The sequence below is a fragment of the Mastomys coucha genome, unplaced genomic scaffold, assembly GCF_008632895.1.
Source record: "Mastomys coucha isolate ucsf_1 unplaced genomic scaffold, UCSF_Mcou_1 pScaffold3, whole genome shotgun sequence".
Classification (NCBI taxonomy): Eukaryota; Metazoa; Chordata; class Mammalia; order Rodentia; family Muridae; genus Mastomys; species Mastomys coucha.
Genome location: NW_022196909.1, coordinates 70,397,530 through 70,422,338, shown reverse-complemented (window position 1 = coordinate 70,422,338; position 24,809 = coordinate 70,397,530). Strand labels below are relative to the sequence as shown.

General features: G+C 39.5%; 1 protein-coding gene across 4 annotated transcripts in view; it reads right to left on the bottom strand.

Moving 5' to 3' along the window:
* The window catches only part of St6gal2 (ST6 beta-galactoside alpha-2,6-sialyltransferase 2), an 86,925-nt gene that overhangs the window by 33,724 nt on the left and 28,392 nt on the right, over positions 1-24,809 (bottom strand). For 2 of the 4 annotated variants that reach the window (XM_031346989.1, XM_031346988.1), the window contains 2 exons: positions 9,516-10,503; positions 2,046-2,143 (listed from right to left, as the gene is read on the bottom strand). In XM_031346989.1, the coding sequence (XP_031202849.1) occupies positions 2,046-2,143; positions 9,516-10,446 (1,029 nt within the window). In that variant the 5' untranslated portion in view covers positions 10,447-10,503. Of the gene's footprint in view, positions 1-2,045; positions 2,144-9,515; positions 10,521-24,218; positions 24,249-24,809 lie in introns of all 4 variants that reach the window. The other 2 variants (XM_031346990.1, XM_031346991.1) reach the window with 2 other exon arrangements.

Genomic DNA, 24,809 nt, shown 5'->3' with positions numbered 1-24,809 from the left:
GGCTGACAGGAACCTGATATAGCTGTCTCTTGAGAGGCTCTGCCTGACTAATACAGAAGTAGAGGCTAACAGCCATCCATTGGACTGAGCACAGGGTTCCCAATGAAGGAGCTGGAGAAAGGACCCAAGTAGCATAAGGGATTTGCAGCCCCTTAGGAGGAACAACAATATGAACTAACCAGTACCCTCAAAGCTCTCAGGGACTAAACCACCAACTAAAGAGTACACATGGTGGGACTCATGATTCCAGCTGCATATATATCAGGTGGCCTATTCAGTCATCAATGGGAGGAGATGCTTTGGGTCCTGTGAAGGTTCTATGCCCCAGTGTAGGAGAGTACCAGGACCAGGAAGTGGGAGAGGGTGGGTTGGCAAGCAGGGGGAAGGGAGAGGGAATAGGGTTTTTTTTCAGAGGGGAAACTGGGAAAGGGGGTATCATTTGAAATATAAATAAAGAAAATATCCAATAAAAAAATAAACAACAATAAATTAAAAATAAACAATACAATTTTTTAATAAATTAAAAAATAAACAACAATAAAACTGTACGAGCAAACACACAAAAAAAAAAAAAGAGTGTAAGAGTGTAAGACACAGACACAGTATATGCACAGTATATGTCTACATCTAAACAGTGTTTCTCAGGTCCAACAGCACAAGGCCTACACAAGATTAAGCCAGGAAAAATTCTACCATAAGGAGGGGGTAGACATGAAGTCCCACCCCTAGCTAAAGAGCTATGAACAATTGATTTCTGGGAAGAGAGAGATGGTTGTTTTCAGGGATCTTCTGAGAGGCTACCAAAGCTACAGAAGATAGGCCCATGTCCTTGCACATATAGACTGCACTAAGTGCACTTTGTGGTTTATAAAACAAAATAAAGCAAAACAAACAGCAGCAACCCAAACCAAAAGAAGATAATATATGAAATTCAGAGGGGATAGTGGTCGGAGTTCAGAGGGGAGGGAATCAGAGTGGACTTGACCTAAAACTAATTGACTTAAAACTAAACAAAAATGTTCACTTTTATGAAGATGTATTTTTAATTTTATCACATCTTAATACTTCTGAAATCAGGATATATCTTATAGTACACATGTATTTTAATTTGGTGAGGTTTATTACTTCCTGAGAAACTACTAAATGAAATGTAGTAGATCTTACCACTAGTGACTGTGAATTAAGAAAATATGGTAATTGTTTTTACTCTGCTGTAGCTTGCCTGGTACAGTGAACAGTACAGGGTGATAATAGCTTGTTCTGCAAGCACTTCACCATAAATCACTTATTTAATTTTTCTACATTTTCTACATTTCTAACTTTGGAAAATAGAAATTGTGGTTTGTTCTGAAAATATTTTTCCATAAATTCAAAAGACATTAAGAACATAGAAAAAAAGAGGTATTTCTGCTTCCCACTAAGCAACTTATTTTCATTTTTCAAATTTCCAAATCACAAACTGAGGTTTCAAAGATATACTACAAACTCTCATGTTTCATGTGTTTCTGTTCTCCTTTGCACTGCATTCCTTATTTCCATAATATTTTCTGTAATAAATGGCATTTTGCAGTTCATAGACTGAATCATGATAATCTATGACAGCAGCTATTGGTAGAAAAATATTTGGCAAACATCTATTCCTAAAAATATTTACATTAACCATTCCTAACAATATCAAAATTACAGTATGAAGGAACAATGAAAATAATTTTATGGTTGGGAGTCAGGACAACATGAGGAACTGTAATAAAGGGTCACAGCATTAGGAAAGTTGAAAACCACTGATCTATAATAGCAAAAATATGTACACACAAGTAAAAATCATTTTTTTTATGCTTAATCTAAGTTCCCTTTGGTCTTACTCATCTTTCCTATCCAAATCACATCTAAATTTCCTCTTGGCATTTTTCTTCACTAATTCTTTGTGATTATAAGATCTGTAAAAATAACGGTATTGTGGTTATGCTAACAATATTTCTATTCACTCAGCAAGTTAAATGATTTGCCTACAAAATGTTTCAGTGAAAACACTTCATCCTTCTTACCTGAGAATTAATGATGCGTAGTGTGGTTTTATTTCCAACATCTTTCTCATAGCCACGTGTAGGGGCAGAGTTAAATCTCAAAACTGCATCATGAGAATCTAAGGGCACATAAGTGACATTTTTTTTTTCTCTGTGAAATCACATAATCTAGGGAGAAAGCACTAAAACAAATATTGCAATATCTGAAACAGAAACCACTGATAAAGTTAATGTACATATACACAGATTTTTAGATAATTTGATGTTGATTTTTGGTATGACTTTTGGATATTGATTTTTGGTATGGATACACAAGAGCCCCACAGCACTAGGGCACACTAGTCAATACCAGCTCTGAGATAAAAATAGAGTCTCAACTTATACTTGCAAGTAACAGTGACATTTCCTTTTTCAAAGTATACTATATGAGGCTCACTACTGGCAAAGTCACTGAATGATCCATTTCTTTGGCTATGTCCGCTTGTTTCTTGATAAAGTGCTATGTGTGTATATCTGTGCACACACACACACAAAACCAGTAGAGTATGGGATCTATTTTGCTTGTTATGTTTAGATGCTTTTTATTGTTTTATACTGTGTAAAATATTATACTTTGTATAATCAGCCCCCTTAATGTTTTAAAACATGTCAAAGAAGCTGGATCTACAGGAACCGGTACAGATGCTTGGAGCACAGAAGCAGCTCACTTGGGTCTTTGTATAGCCTGTAGAGCTGAGGTCATGATAAGAACTGCCATCTAATCTTGCTGCCTTCTCTTAAACAGTCTAAGAACTACTGCCTTTGAATCTGCTTTATCACCTATTAGTGAAGGTTTTCATGCTGAGGCTCTTCTCCCTTACCAGGGAGAAGATACCTGGGAGTGGATACCAGGGAGTCCTTACGATTGGAGAAACTAGCAGTGTCACCAGTGGCCAAGGCTTTTGAGGGGATTTCTTTAGCTTTAAAAATCCATGCACATTTCAAGTTTAACTTGCAGCAAGCACAGTGACTTACTCTATGAGTAAGAGGCAAACTCAATAGATTTCTGACATGGCTAGTAGTAACAGGATACATAGATGCTGTACTTACTGTGATCATATTCTCTACAGCCTTCTTTCTATAAAAGGGTTCTGGTATTCCATTCTCAGAGTCTACACTCGCTAAGGAGTAGAAGCTACTGTGCATGCCCACTAAAGCAATAATTTTAAAGGATACCTTTATAGACAAGTTCTGAGCACAATGAATGTATAAGTGGTACTTAGTCACACAGTCACAAACACACACACACACACACACACACACACAGAGAGAGAGAGAGAGAGAGAGAGAGAGAGAGAGAGAGAGAGAGAGAGAGAGAGAGATGCATGCACATGCACACAGGTTTTTAAAAAGAGATGATTTTACAAGCTCTTCCAGAAAATTGTGAATATTCTTTGATAGTTCACTCATTCTTGGTAAGTAGTAGTTTGTTAAGAGCTTGTTGCAGTGTGGCATCTCAAAAGCATATCAATGAATTTTTTAAAAATATTTTTTTTGGTCCAAAAGATTACTGATAACCTACTTTTATTATGAAGTGAAAAGCAGGGTTATTTTGGCAGTCTGATGTCTGTGCCTATCATTCAAGATATCTTCCTTGTAAAATGTACTATATTTGTAGCTGAAATTATAAGTCTTCCAATATTATTTTTTTAAAAAAATTAAAATGAATGGGTATAAATCCAACAATCCAACTAGCTTGCCACTTTATAATCTACTCTGTATTGCTCTTAAAATGTGTCTTTATCCAGTAAAAATTTTTCAATGTTGTTAATTTGAATACAACATTGGTTAGTTTGAATACCCAGGAAACAAGTTGGGCAATGATCCAAAATATTGTTATGTTCCATTACAAATCATCCAAAGACCATATTGGTTAATAAACCATGGATTCAAGTGTGGGAAACTTCCAAGTTCCTAGTTAGAAGCTTCATTTTTATCATTGTAACAAATACTGTCAGTTATCTTTCTAAAAGTGACAGTTTCATTAACTCCTTCTCTGAGAAGGAAGCTGTCAAGTGTCCAGGTCAAAATAATTGAAATCTGTCTGTCAGTCATCTTATTTTTCAAATTACAACTGTATTTCATGGCACGATTGGCTAGTTCATCCTCCAACTCCATCCCATAGGGTTTTTCCATGCACAGGTGTCTTTTCCCATATTTTTCTTTGTCATATAGGATCTGAAAAACACCTGCATGGAAAGGCCAAGACTTTCTCAAACTAGTCATTTTGACTGCTGCATCAAAGTCATTTACAGCAAACAAGGCATTCATTCTTTTTAGTGTTTAGTAGTAAAGAAACAACGGTGACCAGTGTTATAGGCACCCCTCTCCAGATGTGTTCTCAGTTTTATCCTTCACTGCTTTGGTTTTCCCAGTACATCTGTCAAAATGAAAAGGAAAAAAATTGAGCTATAAAAATTAATTTTTACCTTGTAGAGCATGGGCCCTAGAAACCATGAATGAATCACAGATATAAAGTGATAAAGACAAACCCATAAAGAAATCAAGAGGGATGAGGGAGACACCAAGCAGTTGAGTGTCTTACTAGGGGCTCAAAAGGATCTGGGCACAAGGCTGGACAACAAGTGTGATACCAACTCCCCAACCAGGTCTCCCAAAGCCATACTGCTCACCACTGTGACAGTCTCTGTGTCACTGTCTGATGAACATACCCAGTGTCCTAAGCAATGGATGTATTTCAAGTAAATTGGCTATAATTCCAATGAATAAAATGACCCTCATAAATCTCTAGGCATTTAAATGCCTATTGCCCCAGGTGAGTGGTTCTCAACCTTCCTAATGCTGTGACCCTCTAATATAGTTCCTCACATTTTGGTGAACCCCAACCCTAAAATGATTTTCATTGCTACCTCCTAACTGTAATTTTGCCTCTGTTATGAATCATATCTGCCTTTTCTGATGGTATTTAGGTGACCCCTGTGAAAGGATCATTCACCTTCAAAGGAGTTGTGACCCCCATGTGCCATAGATGGATCAGTATTTAGTATCTTACAATGCTACACGGCACGGCAGAAGGCAATGAATGCCTTGGAAGGAGTGGTGGTCTTAAGAGTCACAAAGTTACTTGTGCAAAGGAGGCAGTGGTAGAGTCTGCTGCTGCTGAAGGCAGTCAATAAACAGAGCCAAAGGTTAACAAGCTGAAACTACCTGTCCCAGCCATAAGCACTTGGTAAATATACACTTGACTGCCTAGTAATGCATCTTCAGAAGTTAAGCCATTCATTTATATTTAGAGGAAAAGATGGAGACCAGACAGTAGGCACAAGGTGAATGAAGTCAAGCTTCACTTCTAGAGAAGGCATTTCTGGGTCAGAGTAGAGCTATACTGACTTTAAATAGAACCCATCAAGGATCAGCCATGCATGCCAGAAATCTCGGCACCAAGTCTCCATCTAGCTCTTTCTTCCTCCTGACTTGTGCTGAATAGAAAATAAAAATTAAACAGTCACAGAATGCAATTTCCAGGCACCAGCCAATGGCCTGCAGGGATAGGACAAAACCATGATTTGACTCTATCAATTCCCACTGCATTCTCCCTCTCCTTTCTGGCTTTCTCATGCCTCTTGACTTCTCTCATGCCCCCAAACTCAGGCTCACATGTGATGTCTCTAAAATCAAACTTCAACCCTTATGTTCCCTTGTCTCAGACATCATTGCTGTCAGTTCCTAGAGACCCATTTATAGAATCCACACTCTGCCCATGGGATATTAGATGCACCTGTCCTTGGTGATGCTGATTTTAAAACAGCTAAACCATACTAAAATAGGGCTTTGTCTACATCAAACAATCTTAGTTGGCACTGCTACTGCAATTAGTAATTGAAGTCTGGTTTTGAAAGCATAGGACTATCTATGCACTGCCCTCCTCTCTTCCTAGCCAGCTTCTTTCCTGCAGCAGCTGCCATGTCCTCCCCCTCCTCCTCCTCCTCCTCCTCCTCCTCCTCCTCCTCCTCCTCCTCCTCCTCCTCTTCCTCCTCCTCCTCCTTCTCCTCCTGGCCACTGTACTCACTAAAGTTGTGCTAGTATTATACTCTGTGCCTTGACCTGGACCAGCTTCTACTGAGCAGTCTATGTTGACCTCTCTGCTCACCAATAGGTAACCAGCTGTGAGGTTAAGGTTCTGTTGTTATTTCTATCATGTTTGTCTACATATCTCCCTGCATTTCTCCAATTCACAGGACAATGGAATTGTCTGTTTATGGTTTGGATTATCTACAGTATGATATAAAATTTGAAGTTTTTGTCTGTCACTTATTCATCTTTGTGCTTAGCACAGGGTCTGATAAAGCTGTGGTCAGCAAGTATCTAGTGATGGTTGAGTGACTATATGAACTGCTTTCTTGGGTTTCTAAATGTAGTTACAGAACTTGCCAAATCCAAGACTTGCTTCAGAAATTACTTTGGGTTCTTGCCCTTTACTGTTCCTGCCACTTCCCATTTTCCACCTACATAACAGTACAGTTATCCAATAACACAAGCCCTGGTCTTCCACATCAGGACTGTGATGTCTCCTCTCAGAAAACTGTTATTTTCTGTGGTGGACTTCCACAGCCCTGACAGGAATTGTTGTCATTTGTTGTAGAAATGACAAAAACCTGTCTCATAACTCTAGGAAAGAATGTTCCATGTTTCTAAAACAGCCCAGGCTATATATACAAACAAAGTTAAAGGCATTTACGTTCACTATATTTTTCAAAACCCAAACAACAGTTCCATAGGTCTTGGTCTAACAGAATGGGGTAGCCAGAAAAGGACTCAATGGCCACAAAACAACACTTGGGGAAGCTGAAAGGCTGGCCTCCTTCAGGAAAAACAAAGAAGTAGGTGATCTTAGTTAAAGAGCCTTCCTGGCAGAGCTGAGGGTGGGCTATGATAGAGGACTGCCTTGGACTGCTTTGAATTTTTCACCATGTGAATTTTGGCAGCCCCTCTGATCTTCACTTAGTCAATCCAGAAGGGGGCAGTTTGAGGTTAGCTCAAATATACCCAACACTCCAAGGGTTTTGTTGTTATTGTTGTTGATGTTGTTATTTTCTGAGAGCCATTAAAGATCATGTAGGTTTGCAATGCCAACTTCAAGTAAGTAGGAAGGAGGCCAGCCCTTGATATGTACAGTAATGATCCTGCCACACCAGCTTATCAGAGATGAACAGCTTTTTGCTTAAACAAACTGAGCAATGCTATAGTTCTATGACTTAAAAATTCTAGTTATAAAATTTGAACCTATACAAAATAATACAGAACAAACCAACCAAGGTAGCAGATAAACCACCAAATCCTTAAGCCTGTTCTTCATTTGGGACATTACAATTCTAATCATGAAACTACATCACTGAAATACTAGAAATTAACAAATATATGTGGCCTTTCATGTTCCCCAGAAACATGGATCTTGGTGACTTTCACAACCTCTTCCAAATTTTGAATAGAGTTTAAAAAGCTTTTGTTATGAGCATTTATGAAGGAATAAAGGACAAGAGAATTCTCTTTTGTATGCAAGAGACACTCAAGTATTGTATATTTATGATGAAGAGGTGTTTAAAGCTAAACAAAACCAGAATAAACTTACTGCCTGCTTCAAAGCATAATATTTAAATTCCTCTTCTTAATTTTAATATTGGTCCTCAGAAATGAGAAAGAGCTGTGGTGTTATTTCTCCCTGGGGACTTATAAACCACTGCTCTTTCTTAATAAATTTCAGGCTGTTCTGCTCTGGGTTTTGCTACAAGCTATGTGACACATGGATAGTGCTATAATGAGCTTGATGAAATGTCAGCACGGGGACACGGGGACCTTACACTACAGGTCCAGGTTTGTATTTATTGCCTTGGATTTTTAACATTAAAAAAAAATCCCCACTTAATCTCATTCCCCAGAATCAGAGGAGCTGGGGGCTGAGGTCTTGTTGTCTGCAGGACACCGTCACTCTTCAAGGACACAGAACTAAAGGATCTGCTTAGAAGAGTACAAGAAACAGTAAATTGTTCACCTATAATGAAGGAGCAATGTCCCCTGAATGTCACTTTCAGACTAGTTACTTAGAATCTACTACCATCTGCAGGGAGGCTGCAGTAACTGATCTTTTGCATCTAGGCTTGAAGCTCAGGCTATGTTTCAGCTACATTTGTAGTCTGTGCTAAGCAAAGAACTGGTTAGGGGATAAATACAGGCTTGTGAAATAAATGAGTTATTTTTAAGGGCCAAACTGCCTGCTTATGGACACAGCAATGGAATCGACCTGATCAGAAGGGTCCTAGAACAAAGGGTCTAAAACTACCAGAAAGAGAAATGCTGGAGGAGGGACAGGACAGAATAGTAGATAATATTCTCTGTCAGAAGGGTGAGAAAATGAATACTGTCCACCAAGAACTGAGAATTCTGTTGGTGAGTCCAGGACAGCAGGATATAAACTCCACTGTTGGAAATGTACTTCAACCCTACTCCATGCCCTTCCACGAAGTTGACACTGTGTGTCAGTCTGTCTATGTATGCTATGAGGGATTTGCCCCTCCCCTTTGGAAAGCAGATTACGCTCCACATTGTACTGGACCTTGTTCAACCAACTGAAGGTGCTAGGAACAGATACACAGTGGTATGACAAGGAGCTCTGCCTCAAAAATGTACCATAGAGGGCCTGAAGAGAAGAGCAGAGGACCAGGCCTTGGTTCCCAGAACCCACATGACTGCTCACAACCTTAACTAAACCGAAGTCCAGGATATCTGGTGTCCTCTTCTAGTCCCCACTGACTCCAGCAGTACACACAACACCTTGCACACTTACAGGTATGCAGATAAGATGCTCAAACACATAAAATACTAATAAATCTTCAGAGGATTTATTTTAAAATAATGCATCATTAAAGTTGTCTGCCATTCCCCACCTGTTAGTGTGTCCTACAGATTCAGACTTGCAAGCTCAGCCAAGTCCTTTAAATATCTCCCTCCCTCTCCGTATACTATTGAGCTATAGAGGAAATAGGAAACCCGTTCTCTCCAAACACAAGAGCTTTTGAGGACAGTATGGTAGAGTGGACAGCAGTCTCAGTACAGTCATGCTGCTCATCATCCTGAAGAAGGTCCCCACTGTACACATGGGCTGTGACCCAAACAAAGGTTCCTAAGCCTTTCCTAGGAACGGTTTTCAGTAGCAGCCAAGCTCTCCTCAGCACCCTTAAACTTGAGTTTAGCCCTTGGGAGTTCAGTATCTTTATTATCGTTCTCCTTTTGAGTGGCACCCCTAAAAGCAACCTCCAGCATCTTTGATCTTTGCTTCCTCCCCCATATTCTTTCATTGCCCCTGACTCTGGCTGATTCTGCTCACGATGACTATAGTTCCTAAAATGGATGAAGCTTGTCTAACATCTAGGGCACAACCCCAGACTAGAACTAGAAGCTTGGAGAGCTCAGAAAACACTGCCCCACGGGACCCACCAATTTCCTCCCCCAAGGAGGAGTTCAGGATGGCACCGGCAGACATGACAACTGCGCAGCTGCTCAGACCGCGCGGGTGCAACTGGCTTAGAGGTACACCTGGTACCAGAGGCCGCCAGCCCAGCCCCGAGAAGGGCGCCTCTTTGCCGTCCAAGGTGCGCACGCGCACACGCTTGCGCATCTCGCACAGTAGCTCTGGCCCTGTACGAGGGGCCTCGTGCCGGCCCCGCCTGCGGAAGCGCACACCATGCTTGTTGAAGGACATGTAGTAGCGCATGGCCTTCTGCAGGCGCGGGTTCAGCATCTTTGAGGAGACGGTTCCCTTCCAGAGCTGGTACAGAAAGGCTCTGGACATGGAGGCCGACAGCATGTCACTGTCATAGGCTTCCTCAGGCAAGTTGCTTCGCCTTGGGTGGAGCAGCTTCTCCTGCTTGGACTGGGCAGGTCCTGATCGCCATGATGTCTCCCCAGAGGATGGCAGCCCCAGTGCACCTTGTCTGTGGTGGTATAACCCCGGCTGACCCTCAACGAAGAAGTAGCTGTCTTCCTCGGGATAGAAAGCACTTTGTGATTTCCTCCCAACCTGGGATGTAAAAAACTCATCCCCATTGTCAAAGCCATTTTGGGGCTGATCCCACTTCTGTGGGTCCCCAGGCCAGCTGTGGAAAGGGTTCTCAGGGTGGCCATCCAGAAGCACTTTGCTTGCATCCAAACTTCTGGGCAAAGAGGGTTCCTGCAAAGCGCCCATGATGACCCTCTGCTTGCCCTGTACCGGCAGGAGCCCACGGCTCTCCAGGAAAGAAAAGGAGCTGGGCATAGGTGCAGCAGGATTGCTGTTGGTGAAGTAGATGAAAACTGCCAAAAAGAGGAGCCCCCAAACAAATATTCCGAAGAGCATTCGTTGTCGCCATTGCTTCAAGTGTGGTTTCATTGCAGATCTTTGGGGCCAGCACTTCACCTTGGGGTTCTAAAGCAAGGTGGACAAAACCTGAAAAAGACAGGAGCCTGGTTAGCATAAGCAATCTGCTCAGACACTTCTAGGGCAGCATTTAGTCAAAAGTCATCTGAAGGGGGCATCAGAAAAACAGAATTCTCTTCTCCCCTTCTTTCAGTCTTGACTTCTGGAAGACAAAGGGTCACCCTGTCTCAGAAAAATCTTGAGAGAAATAAACGTTTCCCGAGAGACTCTGGACATGTCTGCCATTTCTAGCCTAAGCGTTCTTGTGAGGATCCACTGCTGTACCTTCCCTTTGCGTCTAACAGAATTCTATTTTGGTGAGGCAAAGTTGGAGAATGATGCAGTTTGCCAGCTCATATCTGCTAGCAGTCCATCAAAGTATGGGTTAACCAATATGCTCACAAACATGTATAGGAAGCAATATTATGTTCAAACCCATTATGACCCTGGGGCTCACTAAACTTTGAAAGCATCTGCCCATACCTGCTGATATCTGCTTAAGAAAAACTGTATTTTCTGGATTTAGGTTTTCTGTCTGTGGTAAAGGATCACTTTCACTCAAATTGCCACTCGGTGCTACACTTTTGTAACTCCTTCTGTACCAGAATGCCATGACCATGCCAACTACTGTCAGAACTTCTCATTGCTTACTCTATGTTTCCAGACATCTAACTAGAAAGTGATAATGGACAGTTTTCTACAGTGCAAACTGGGTCCATGATTTGATTGTCAATTTCTATGTTACTCAACTACCCTATCCATTAAGGACACAGTCCATCACTGGTTTAAGTTATAATGTCCAACAAAAAGGTCTAGGAGCCTTTCTAGTATTTTGAGAATAAACTGGAAATCATAATATTACCCTCTGTAACAATTATTCTATTTCCAGTAAAACTATTGTAATTGCAATTTCACTCTATCACTTGCTACCTATAGGTAGTGCAAGTAAAGGTCATATCCATAAGACTTCCCTCACTTCAGATGCCAGCCTTAGGTGGGATCATCAGGCCATGCTTGTGATGGTTCAGCTATCAAGCAGAAAGTTCCCACAATATTCATTAGGTTTGATACTTTGCTATAATGACAAGCAAAACCAAGAAAAATGGTACACTGAATTATTTTGGTTCATAATACCCATGAGGTGATGAATGAAGGGATAACATTTTTGGTATACAAAAACCTCAGTAGTCATAGAGCTATATTGAGCTTCACTGCCAGTGTTTTACTGAGGTTGTGTTATATGGGTATTCTTTGATGAATTACAAGCCTCGAGAGTAAACTCAATCCACAGCTCTCCTTTTCTTGTTGGAAGATAATACTGAGTTCTAAGGCAGAAATTTCACATTGTTAGCCTTTCAGAAGTCCCTAACCTAAAGCTTTGTAGGAGGTTCTCATAATGAGCATAATCTATCACAGGGAATCTGAATATTTGCAACAGAGTTCAGAGAGGATCCTATGACAAAGACTAAAGGAATAAATGCATATCAGTGTTCACAGGGTGAACTACTACTGAAAGGACAGATTTGAAAAGCTGCCTTCCTGTTTCTAAATGGGAATGCTTTCATTGCTCTGAGCCTTGAGTGGGTTACAGGAGAAAGACAGCATCATTTCAGCATTAGCCTGTGAGAACCTTTTTATAACCTACAGATAAAGGTGGGGTAGGTGAGGTGTGAGGATCAGGGTATAATAAAATAGAAAAAAACAGCTTTGAGCTGTTGGGAAGAAGCCAGATGCCTCTGGCCTCAGAAGCCATCCCCTACATACTACATGAACTCATGCTGCCTTTTAATTTAGTGGCTGCAGGAAGCTGAGGTGAGAGAAGTCTGAAGGTGAATTACACAGAATGATTCCCAAGATCAGAGCCCAGCTTCATTACATGAAAATGCCTAGTTCCTTGAAAATGAGATGGGAAGCCTTTTCTGTCAAGGGAAATAGCAGCTGGCACAGTAGGGAGGTAAAATAATGAGAAGATATCTGGAAACTGGTGCTCCTGCTGAGTACCCAAGGCCCCGTCCCCATCTGTTCTTTCCTTCCTGATGTTCTAGACCAGAGAAAACTGAAGAATGGCCATGATCCTCAGAGCTCACAAAAGAAGTAGAAATCCCAAGGCAAAGAAGAGCAGCTCTGCATCGGGTAAGATGCACATACCTCCTGACACAGAGTAATTATGCAGAGGAGGAGGTTTGCTGTCTCCACTCCTGATCACGCTTCAACTTTTAATAATTCAAGTCTTTGGTGCAACTTTAATGGCTGCAAGCCTTCTGTTGCTAATGAAGAGACCATCCTCCAAAATGATTATATCTCAAAGCCATTGGCAAGATCCTCTGCTAGCAAAACACACATAATTCCCTCCGTTTATTTCTGGTCTCCATCAGACACATGTTATAACAGATCTAGGTCATTAAGGCAAGGGGCATTAAAGTTAAAGCATGCATCCCTCTTTACATGTTAGAGAAGCTTTGTTATGCAACAGAGAGCATCTTTTCTCTATTATAGTACATCTGAACTGTTATAATGGTATCACTTAAACAGAATCATTTGTTGCACTCACTGCTGTAAGTCATCGTTAGCTGGTATGATATAAATGGCATGAGAAGTGGATGAGAGGCCCCTAGGCAAAATATCTGTCCCCAGGTGCCAGTAGAAAGCACTCCCTAATCAGATCTTCATGTGTATGTTGTCAATGAGGGTTAAGTGACTGGAACTGTCAAGTTCTTACTAATCTCACAGCTATGGCAAGATTATCTGCATACTGGACCAGTGTGGCTTATTCTGCCCTCCACAGCCATTCTCAATTATTACCTAGCAGCAGAAAAGTTTGGATGCCCAGGGACTTTCTTTGTTATTGGCACTACCTCTGTCCTATTCCCAAACCCCTTTGACACCACACCTTTCCACTTCTGTTCATTGTCTGGACAAACTTGCAGGAAATTTCTATTTTTATGTAGAGAATATATCTATAACACCTAGAAATTTTTCTGATCCCTTTGCTCATCTAGAAAGCTTGGTAGGTTTCCTTAACTAAGATATGGATTTCCTCTTCCAAACAGAGAAAAAAGAAAGAGTTCAGTTGTCTTCAGGATAATCATAATTAGACAGAAAAATGTTTAAATTCTTCAAAGTACTCTAAGGGAAATCATATTTTCCCAAAGCCACAGTTTATAACATGTTGTTGGATGAAATTGTGAAATGGAAACAAGTCTGCAGGCAGTGCACTGTGGCATGATGCTAGCCCAGCCAACTGGGGCATGATGCTAGCCCAGCTAGGTTCCTGCTTTGTTTAAGGACAAAGAGTTAAAGTCTTTGCTTCTGTAATGGAGTCACGCCTGAGCCCTGAGATTGACAAGCTTTAGCACCAGGTTTTGGGTTTTTTTTGTTTGTTTGTTTGGTTTGTTTTTGTTTTGATTCAGGTTTGGTGTAGTGGTGGTTAATATACTTTTAATATGTTTGGTGTAACCCTAATAACCAGGTTTTCTGCAAGTCTCAGAAACACTCACATTTGTATGTGCACCAAAGAGTTGTCTGGACCAATTTCAAATCTAAGATTTAACTTGTGAGCTACAGAGGGACATCCATATCTAAATGGTCTCCATGAGCTTTGTCCTTAAAATTAGCTCTTGTTACACCAGAGAAGGCACTCCATACACAGAGAAGGAATATAAAGTGCTCTGGCTAGAATTCATCACCTCCCAACTTCACAGGCCCCTTTTCAAATGGCCCCTTTCCTTACTTCACTTTTGTAAAGGTAAGAACATGTCTAGAGCACTAAACACAGAAGGCTAAGGGTCCCTGCCCATTTTAAAGTGATATTCAGAAAAACAGAAGGTATGGTCAGCCAGGTCAGGAAGTATTGTGGTGATGGGGCACTAGTCCCTTTTTTTTCTTTTTTAAATATGTTTATTGTTATTATAATTAAGTACACTGTAGCTGTCTTCAGACACACCAGAAGAGGGCGTCAGATCTCATTATGGGTGGTTGTGAGCCACCACGTGGTTGCTGGGATTTGAACTCGGGACCTTAGGAAGAACAGTCGGTGCTCTTACCCACAGAGCCATCTCACCAGCCCCACTAGTCCCTTTTTAAGGAGTCCATCGAATCTTTGTCTTTGGAAGTGCAGCGCCCCATTGATAGAGAGGCTTCTTTTCTGTGACAGGGTGGGGTTATGAGTGAGTACATATGTGAGGAAGGGATTACATACTCAAAGGATCTCATTTGTCAAAGGGGTGCCAGGGCAATTAATGATAAGACACTCAGACAAGCTATCGTGGCAATGACTGCAGGCCTCCTGTAGGTGGCAGTAACATGTCACTCAGTTTAAACACTCGGGGAAAGTGGAATGGCCTGTGGAACATCCTTAACCTGTACTTCTCAAGTAAATGACTGGAACTAGTAAAATATAGCAAACGCATAAAAGCCTATGTTCCTAGCTGTTTAATAGGATGGCTCTGTTGGTATACATCTCTTAATCTACAAGGAGGGTCTAGGTGGCTCCAGGAATGTGTATGGTTAGGCATTAGACTGTTAGGCATTTTGCATGCCTCGTGCACTAAAGCAAACCTTGAGTACTTCAATAAAGAGAAGTCCTAGACATGGACACTTATGATCAGGGTGCAAGAGGGATGATTGCCTCAAGCCCTGGGACACCTGGGTTTGTTCCTGAGGATGTGTGTAGAAAACACATAGCACAAGGATGGCAAAGGTTTGGCTTGACTAAGGGTGGGATGCTCTTACAAGAGGGTGGCATACATATATTTCTAGGTCAGTTATTATCTACAGTACAGTGCTTTTTTCTGAAGAATCAGGCAGATAGGAAATAGTTTTAAAGGGAGATTTGCATGTGTGAGTCTCTCAGGCAGCTTTCAGTGGGGCAGGAGCAGGGGATGAAAAAGTGATTTCAAAAGACTATCACTGGTTGTATTGTATGAAAACAATACAAGCTGCCTATTATGATGGTCTATTCTCTTCCCAAAACAGCATTCAGGCTTTGGGCATAGAGTCTCTTAGTTTTATATTAATTAGCATTCAAATATTTACAGTTTGCACCAATAATGTGCCAAGGCTTATAGGTGAAGTTGTCAATTTGACTCAGCACTGATATTTATTTATTTATTTATTTATTTATTTATTTTACTTATTCACTTTACATCCCACACACTGTCCCCTCCCAGTCACTCCCTCCCACAATCCTTCCTCTTACTGCTCTTCTCCTCTGAGGAGGTGGGACCCCCTGGGTATTCTCACAGCTGGCCTATCAAGTCTTCCAGGTTAGGCACATCCACTCCCGCTGGGGCCAGACAAGGGAGGCCAGCTAGAAGAACATATTCCATGTATAGGAAATAACTTTTGGGATAGCTCCTGATAGAGCTGTTCGGGACCCACCTTAAGCCCGTGCTGCACATCTAATAGATATGTGCTAGGAGACCTAGGTTCAGCCCGTGTAAGTTCTCTAGTTGGTGATTCAGTCTCAGATAGCCCCAAGGGTCCAGGTTAGTTTACTCTGCTGGTCTTCTGTAGAGTTTCTATCAATGTCAGGGCCTATAACACTTCCTTCTATTCTTCCATAAGGGTCAAGCTCCAGCCACTGTTTGGCTGTAGGTGTCTGTATCTGTCTGAGTCACCTGCTTGATGGAGCCTCTCAGAGGACAGCCATGCTAGACTCCTGTCTGCAAGCGTAACAGAGTATCATTAATAGTATCAGGGATTGGCAGCACTGATGTCTAACTCAGGAGATATGAAGTTATAGACTTGAAAGATTTACATGGACTCTTAAAATAGAATTGGACTTGGACATAACATAGATATAGCCAAAGTTGGCTCTTAAAAGAGAGTTCTGTACAAGCATAAGTTCCCTTTTTTAAAAGGCAATATTGTAACTTTAATTGCTACAAAGTTAACTTTTAATGATGATTCTTAAGTGCTTTAACCTCCCTTTTAGTCCACTACCCACCAGAGGTAGTGGAAAATAAAGGATACTGGGAAAGTTGACCTATTTAGAAAGGTTCTTTGGAGCAACTCCTGTATGTGTTGTCTGGAAATTGGCAGTTCAGTTCACGGGTTAGTAGAGGTAGCTCTATCCACTTGCAAACACTTCACAGATGCAACACTAGTTCAGTTCGGCAGAGTTGAGATAGCAAACGGGAGTCAGCAGCAGTGGCACTACATACTATAGATAGCCAGGCTTCAGCCTGGGCTCTATTTAACAGGAGGGACCAGGAGGAAAGCCAGGAGCTCTCCTCTGTGTCTCCCTCAAGAAATCGAACGTCAATGAAGATGCAAGACCCACAATTATTGCGCAGCTAGCTCTATAAGCAAGCCAAGTCTGTTTGTCTGTCTCCAAACATCACATGTCCTCCACAGGTCTTGCCTCTACACATGTCTTGCTTCAGCATGTGCACCTGTCTCAGCTGTCTCTGCCAATCATCCTGAGTCTGAGAAAGAGGCGAGAAACTACAGCATACCACCAGAAGTTTTTGGTGTGTTTCTCTCTATAGAGTCCTGACAAATGCAGCTCAACTGCACAGTGTAAGGCAGACCAATACTATGCAGTGTCACTGGTAAAGAATTCTTCATCATGTGTACTTTCATGTGTTTGCTTTTGCAGAACATTATTTCTATGATGTCTGCTTCAGTACAATGTTCTTTCATGGGTCTGCCTTAGTGTATCCATTTCAGGAAAACACCCCTTCACATGTTTGCCCCAGCAAAACAACATCCAACTGACTTTCCCAAGAACCCTTAAGTTTCCACTTCACAATGCAGATTACCCCCCCATCCTAACCCAAGGGGTAACCAGAGTGTCACCATAGGCATCTGATGATCAGAGTATAAAGTCAGATAAAGTCAGAGCCAACATCCCTGACCTAGGCATTGGGTGGAACAGAACATATGACAGTAGCACCTAAGGAGAGCAATGAAAGGGACTAGGGATATGTTTCACTACCAAATTGTTTGATTAGTGTGTATAAAACCTTGGATTTAGTTAGCACTACATAAAATCAAATGTGATGGCTCACACATGTAATTCCAGTACTTGGCAGGAGTTGCCATGAGAATGAGAAGTTCAAGGTCATAATTCCCTGGATACTTGGTATGTTCAAGGCCAAACTAGACTTCATTATACTCCATCTCCAAACCAACCAACCAACCAACCAACCAACCAACCAACCAACCAACCAACAAACCAACCAACCAACAAAAACACACAAAATCAAAAACAAGAGCAAAGGCAACCTAGGGTTGACTAGAAATCTCTGTGTTAACAAAAGTATTACTTTCTAACACGATTCTTAGACTCTTAGTTTCTACACCAAACCTAGGTCTATGGCTATGCTTACTCAACATTGCCTTATGAAGTGAATGAATAAAGTGGCTGACACACTCAGAACAGAGTCTAACCCACACCAAGAGCCCAGTTGCTTTTTTTTTTAAACGTAGATTTCATATTTGTACAAATGGAAAGAGTGCCATAAAAACTTTGGATTCTACTGTTTTTGTTTGGGTCCCTTGTGTTCACTTGAGCTAGGCATCTCCATCTCCTTAAGTAACCCTATGTTGAGGCATCCTTGATTAGACAAACACTAATACCTAACTAAATCTTATAATCAAGATTTATTTATTTTATTATAAATAAATCTTCCTTACACAAATATCTGTGTTTCCTGCTTCAGTCATAAATGTAAAATCGCCCTATAAGAACTGGTATGTATCTTCAAGTGGATTGGGGTACTAGTCATCTTATTATAGTTCATTCTTTTATAATTCAGTAAATATTTATTAAACTGAAGGTAAGGGTGAATACATGTTACATGGTGTTCTGCCCTTGGAGAACTGACTTTGTAGCAAAAGCAGGAACAGGAAGGATTCCACAGAGTCAAAGCCCCAAATCTCTCTAGAACAGAAAATTAGGTTTCTTATAAGAACCAAAGAAAGAGGGCTTCAGGGAACTTGCAGAAGCTCCATGTGAAATTTGCCTGTCTCTGAAAGATGGTTTGTTTTTAAAGATGTAAACAAAAAGTAAAAATAGAAGAGCTAAATATCTCAGTGCTATCTCCATGAGCAAATATCAAATATGACCTTAGAGGGTATCAGAGGCTAGAAAACCAAACACACAGACCGGCCATTTATGTAACAATGTAAAACACATCATAGAACTCAACTATGTAACAATGTAAAACACATCATAGAACTCAACTATGTAACAATGTAAAATACATCATAGAACTCAACTATGTAACAATGTAAAACACATCATAGAACTCAACTATATAACAATGTAAAATACATCATAGAACTCAACTATGTAACAATGTAAAATACATCATAGAACTCAACAGACTAAACACCTCTGAGGGAAGCAAAGAATTTTAATGGATAAGAGGGCAGAATTATATGTGTACCATGCAGAAACATTTAAGGATCCAAAGAAGAAAAATATTGCTGTCATTAAGTATGAGTACATAAATTCCTTTATTGGAATTCTTTTTCTCATACGTTATAGTAGTCAAAAATTTTAAATAATAAAACCAATCATAAAGTTTGTAAAACTGAGACATAAACATCATTAATTGCAATTACATTCATGAATCTATTTCCAAAGGACTTTAGGTAACAATTACTGCTAAAAGAGTAACACAAAACATAAAGTGTATTTTACACAAGGTTTCAGGTTTAGTCACTACTTTAGTGAGACAGTATTATCAGTGAGGAAGAGACAAACTGTGTAATATACTGATTATGATAGTGAAGAAGGGACAGCAAGATGTCTCAGTGGTTAAAGGTGATTGGCAGCAAGGATGCTGACCTGATTTGAAACCTATGACCAACAGGATGGAAAAAGATACCCAAAGCCTCCATCCAAATAAATGTAATTTTCTTAAGTAAATGATGAGCACAGGGATTACACTGGAACATGCTTCAGGTACACAGCTTTCACATCCACATAAACTTGGGCAAGTTTGTACACTTTAAGCTTCATTGTAGTATATAAAATGATGAAAATCTCAGCCCTATAGAGTTACAGTTTTTTACTTTCATTCTCTCACAACTTTCCCATTATAACTATATATACTTATGGGACATAGTTTGATATTTCAGTATACTGTGCATTTATCAGAATATGGCACTTATAATTTTTATCTCTTATCATTTCTTTCCTTGAAACATTTAGCTCTCTTCTTTTAGTTTGTTCTTTATAATATAGGAAGTAATTTTTAAAAACAATCATTTTACTATGCTAACATATCAGTGTTCACAGTACTGTTGCTGCTTAATTTTCTAAAATGATTGATGTTTAAGGAGTGGTTATTACTTATTTGACTATCACTACATTTTCATACTGGCCCTACTCTTTGTATTTTTTAAGACATTTTTCTACTTTCAGAGGAGTTTTGAGAATTAACCTGGTAATGTGAGAAGCTGTCTGAAATAGGAAAATCTCAACTCAATCCTATAATCTGGTCTATCTTGAACATTATGAGTATATACATCAAAAGAATAAGAATGCCTTAAATTAAAATAAATAAATAACCTAACCAGAGTCAGGTAAGCCCCAATGTAAAATCACAAGAAACATGATAAACTAAGGCAACAATTTAATCTGAGTGAATACAAAGAAACTTCAGACAAAAGACACAAAAGAATGATTATAAAATATTCAAAGAAATCAAACAGGACACAAATGAACACTAGAGTAGATTCTAACACAAATAAACATAGGAATTAAATGAGCAATTCAATATTGTACAGGAAAATAGAATTCTACAAAGAGATAGAAATAATGAACAAAAAAGCGAACTTAAAACACTGGAAATGAAAACATCAATAATGTCAACTAAAAATGCACCCCAAACGAAGTCTGCATAGGATAGTACAGAAGGGGTTCCAAATCTGAAGCCTTAAAAATAGACAATGAATTAGAGCATTTAATCAGGGATAAACAAAAATTAGTAAAACATGTTAACAGAGCAGTAAAGATCCGTAAAATATGATAGAAAGGACACACCTATGCATCATGGGCAGAGAAGAAGAGGTACTTCATGCCAAAGGCAGAGAAAATTATCTCAAAAAAAATTATATCAGAGAGTTTCCCAAATACAGGGGAAGATACCTGCACAAGTACAGATAGGATTAAAGTAATAAGCAGAAAAAAATAAAAGAACATTCTATAGTTAAAAATGTTTAATATACAGAACAAAAATTATATTTAAATCTACAAGAGCATATAAAGGCAGGCACATGATTTTTGTAAAGAAACTTTAAAACTCAGGAGAACTTATATTCTGAAAGAATAGACTAAAAGATTTACTGAGCATCAAGCAATCTTCAGAGAAGATGCTGTGAGGATTCCTGCAGAATGACACAGCAAGGAAGAAGCCCTGGTGGGAAAATAGTGAAGTAAATGGGGAATGATGAAATGCCAAAGATTACAAATACCTAGTGAGAGAAATTTATAGTGACTTCAACACCTCAGGCTGTTTAGGTCATTTTGACAAAAAGTAACCAGAGAAATATGTGAGTTAAGTGGTAACAGCGATCAAATGGATTTAATAGACATCCCAAGACATTATATGCAAATAGTGCAGACATACATTTCTGCCAAGCACCTTCAGAATTTCTCTGCAATTATTCATGTGACACAAAGCAAGTCTCAATAAATACAAGAAAATTGCATATTATTTGACCACAATAGAATGCTAATAATCAACAGCAAAATTAACTACAGAACATTTACAAACTCAAGGAGATTAATTGAATTTATTGAATGAAGAACAGATCATTAAAAAAACCAACAAAAAAAGAAATTCAAGACTGATATAAAGATGAGTACTGCATAGGAGAACTGATGCAGTATAACAAAATATGTTCCCAAGAAGTGAGTTTACTGCTCAAGTGTGTACATTAAAATACATTAATGATACACATTAGGTCCCAGAAAATTAGTCAAATTTCAAAGCAGTATATGGAAATAAGTATAGTTTACGGCAAAGATCAATAGAATAGAAACAACAATAACAATAGCAACAACAACAAACACAAAGTATCAAAAGTTATTTTTTGAAAATAAACAAGATACTAAACTCTTACCTAAACAATAGAAATAGAGAGAAAACTGTTTCAAAGGAACACACTAGCACAGATACCAATTAAATCAATACAACACACTGCATGGGGGTGTTGGAGAGATGGCTCAGCAGTTAAAAATGTTGACTAATATTTATGAGCTCCAATTCAATTTGCAGCACCCATGTTAGCTCACAGTCATCTGTAAGTCCAGTACAAACCCAGATGAATTCGCTCTTGAATTCTAACAGAATCATGAAAGAGTAACACCAATCCATCTGAACTCTTCTGTGATACATAAAAAGAAGGAACACTTCCGAACTCTTTCTAAGAAGCCAATATTACCATGATGCCCAAACTAAATAAAGATAAAACATACAACACATGACACAGGAAGAAAATTAGGGAAAGGGAAAATAGGTCATTCAGTTAAGAGCTTATGGTCATGAGAACATGAATCCAGGAATATTTGTGTGCATTTGTAATCCCATCTCTGGGGAGGAAGAGAAAGACAACAAAGCCTAAAACAGTAGAAGGTCCTATTTCAAAAAGTAAAATGTATGGGTCCTGAGAAATATTATTCAAGGGTCCCCTGTGGTCTACATGCACACACAAATACGCATGTGTACACATACATGTTGGGCAAACACACACACACACACACACACACACACTAAACCTCCCTCATGAACACAGTTGCACAAGCACTCAATAAAACACTCCAAAAATTTCAATTCAAGGACACAGGGTAAAGCTTATTAGTATAGTCAACTGGTTTCATCCCAGAGACACAAAGATAGTTCAATACACTCTGTGATCATAGATAGTAACTGTCAAGTTGACAGGATCATTTGGCAGACAGGATTTCACATACATCTGTAAGGGATTATTTAGTTCCTGATAATGCCAATAGAAGATTATCTTGACTATTTTAATTTATATGGGAAGACCCTCTTAACTGTGGGCAAGACCACTCCTTAAAGTAAAATAATGAAAGGTATAAAATGAAGTGAGTTAATCACTGGAGTTGATCGTTTTGGTGTCCATCTGTAATCTCAGCACTGGGATACAGTTAGCCAGCCTCTGTGGTAGTAGATACAATGTGACTCGGTCCTTAGACTTGATACTGCCTTGACTTCTATGACATGATGGACTGTAGCTCAATTGCGAGCTAAAAGGAACCCTTTCTCTCTTACCTTGTTTTTATGTTATTTATCATTGCAATAAGGATAGAAACTAAGACATATGCAAATCAATAAATGCAATACATCACACAAATGGGCTCAAGAGTAGAAATTACATGATCTCAATAAAAGCAGACTTATCTTTTGAAAAAATCCAGCATCTCTTCATGACAAAAGCCCAAAGAGACTAGGGATAAAATGAATATATCTCAGCATAATAAAGATTTTATATGACACGTTTACAGCCAACATTATACTACGTGGGGGAAAATGCTTTCAACGCATTTCCACTACAATCATAAACAAGAGTCTCTTCCCCCATATTCAATATAGTACTTGAAATCATAGCTCTAGCAATAAGACTAAAGGAGTATGAAATGGATACAAATGGGCAAAAGGAAATCCAAGTCCCAGTAATTGTGGATGATACAATTCAATACATTAGAGACCATGAGGACTCAACCAGACTCTTATAACTAATACATACTTGAAAGTAAATATAACTTGAAAGCAAAGTAACAGGCTGTAAAATGAGCATGCAAACTCAGCAGCCTTCCTGGATATAAAAAATGAACATACTGAGAATGAAATTAGGGGAATAATCCCATTCACAACTGTGATGGTTTTAATAGGGTTGGCCTCCATGGACTCATGCATCTTAATGCTTGTCCCACTGGGAGTGACACTATTAAGAGATGTGTCCTTGTTGGAGGAAGTGAATCAATGTGGGGGTGAGCTTTGACTTTTGCTATACTGAAACTACTCCCAGTGTGCAACCAGAGCTCCTGGCTGTGTGTGGAAGACATTCCCCACTTGGCTGCCTTCAGTCAACATGTAAAACTCTTGGCTCCACCGGCATCATGTGGGCCTTTGAAACTGTAAGCTAGCCCTAATTGAATGGTTGCCTTTAGAAGAGTTGCTACGAAAATAGTGTCTCTTCACAGCAATAAAATCCTAACTAAGACAACACAGACTCCTCTAGCCCCCCAAAAATGACTTTGGATAAGCCTGTACAATGAAGTTAAAACCTCTACAGTAAAAACCCAAAGCCCAATAAGAAAGAAATTGAGAAAGACACTAGAACAAGGGAAGGTATCCTATGTTCATGGACTGGAAGAATGAATATTATGAAAATGACTATCTTAACAGAAACAATCTGCGAACTCTGTGTATTTCCCATCATCCACCCAATGCTGCTATTCACAGAACGAGAAGTATACATGGTACTTATGTAAACAATGAAAACCTAAAACTGACAGCTTGTGGTAGCACATATGCTATGTACTTGTCCACATATGTGAATATCTTGATGACCTCAAGGGACAATGAAACTTTTCCTGCTGCAACTATTTTTCCTTCTTCCACCCATCAGTTCTTCCTGCGCCACTGAGACAGCATGATCCTAGTTTGATGTTCTGCCACAGGGTCTGCAGCCCAAACTGTTATGCACATAGGTTGGTTGGTTCAGGTGTATAGAAAAAGAAGGTGCATGGTTTGGCTTACCAGAGAGTAGGTGAGGTCTGCTTCAGAGTGCTGTTAAATAGTCAACAGAAAGAAGAGATATTGGTGAAAACACTTTAAATTAGGGTATTTTACCAAATTCATTCAGTTTTCATTATATAATTCACTGCCAATATTTAGATTTGGTAATTATATCATAGCAGTGAACTATGATGTGAAGCCACTAACATCTTGTCCTTTTTTTTTTCCATCAAACCATCACTGTATCTTTAATGTATTAATATTTATGGGACATACATCATAACAAGTCAAAGCAGTATTAAAGATCTCCATATGAAAATATTACAGAAGGCCAATATAATCTGGTAAAATAAGGACAGTTATTGTGTTTGTTTTTGAGACAGGGACTGACTATGTATCTCAGGCTGGCCTGAAACATCTATGTAGACCAGGCTGGCCTTAAACTTACAGATACCACCTGTCTCTGCCTCCTGAGTGCTGGGATTAAAAATGTGCACCACTTCATACAATTTTAGTAAGCCTTTCTTTCTCCACGGGTACCACAGATCACACGTGCTTTTGATACAGACTTGTGGTCACACTTTCCTTTCTTTTTTTTTTTTTTTAACTTTT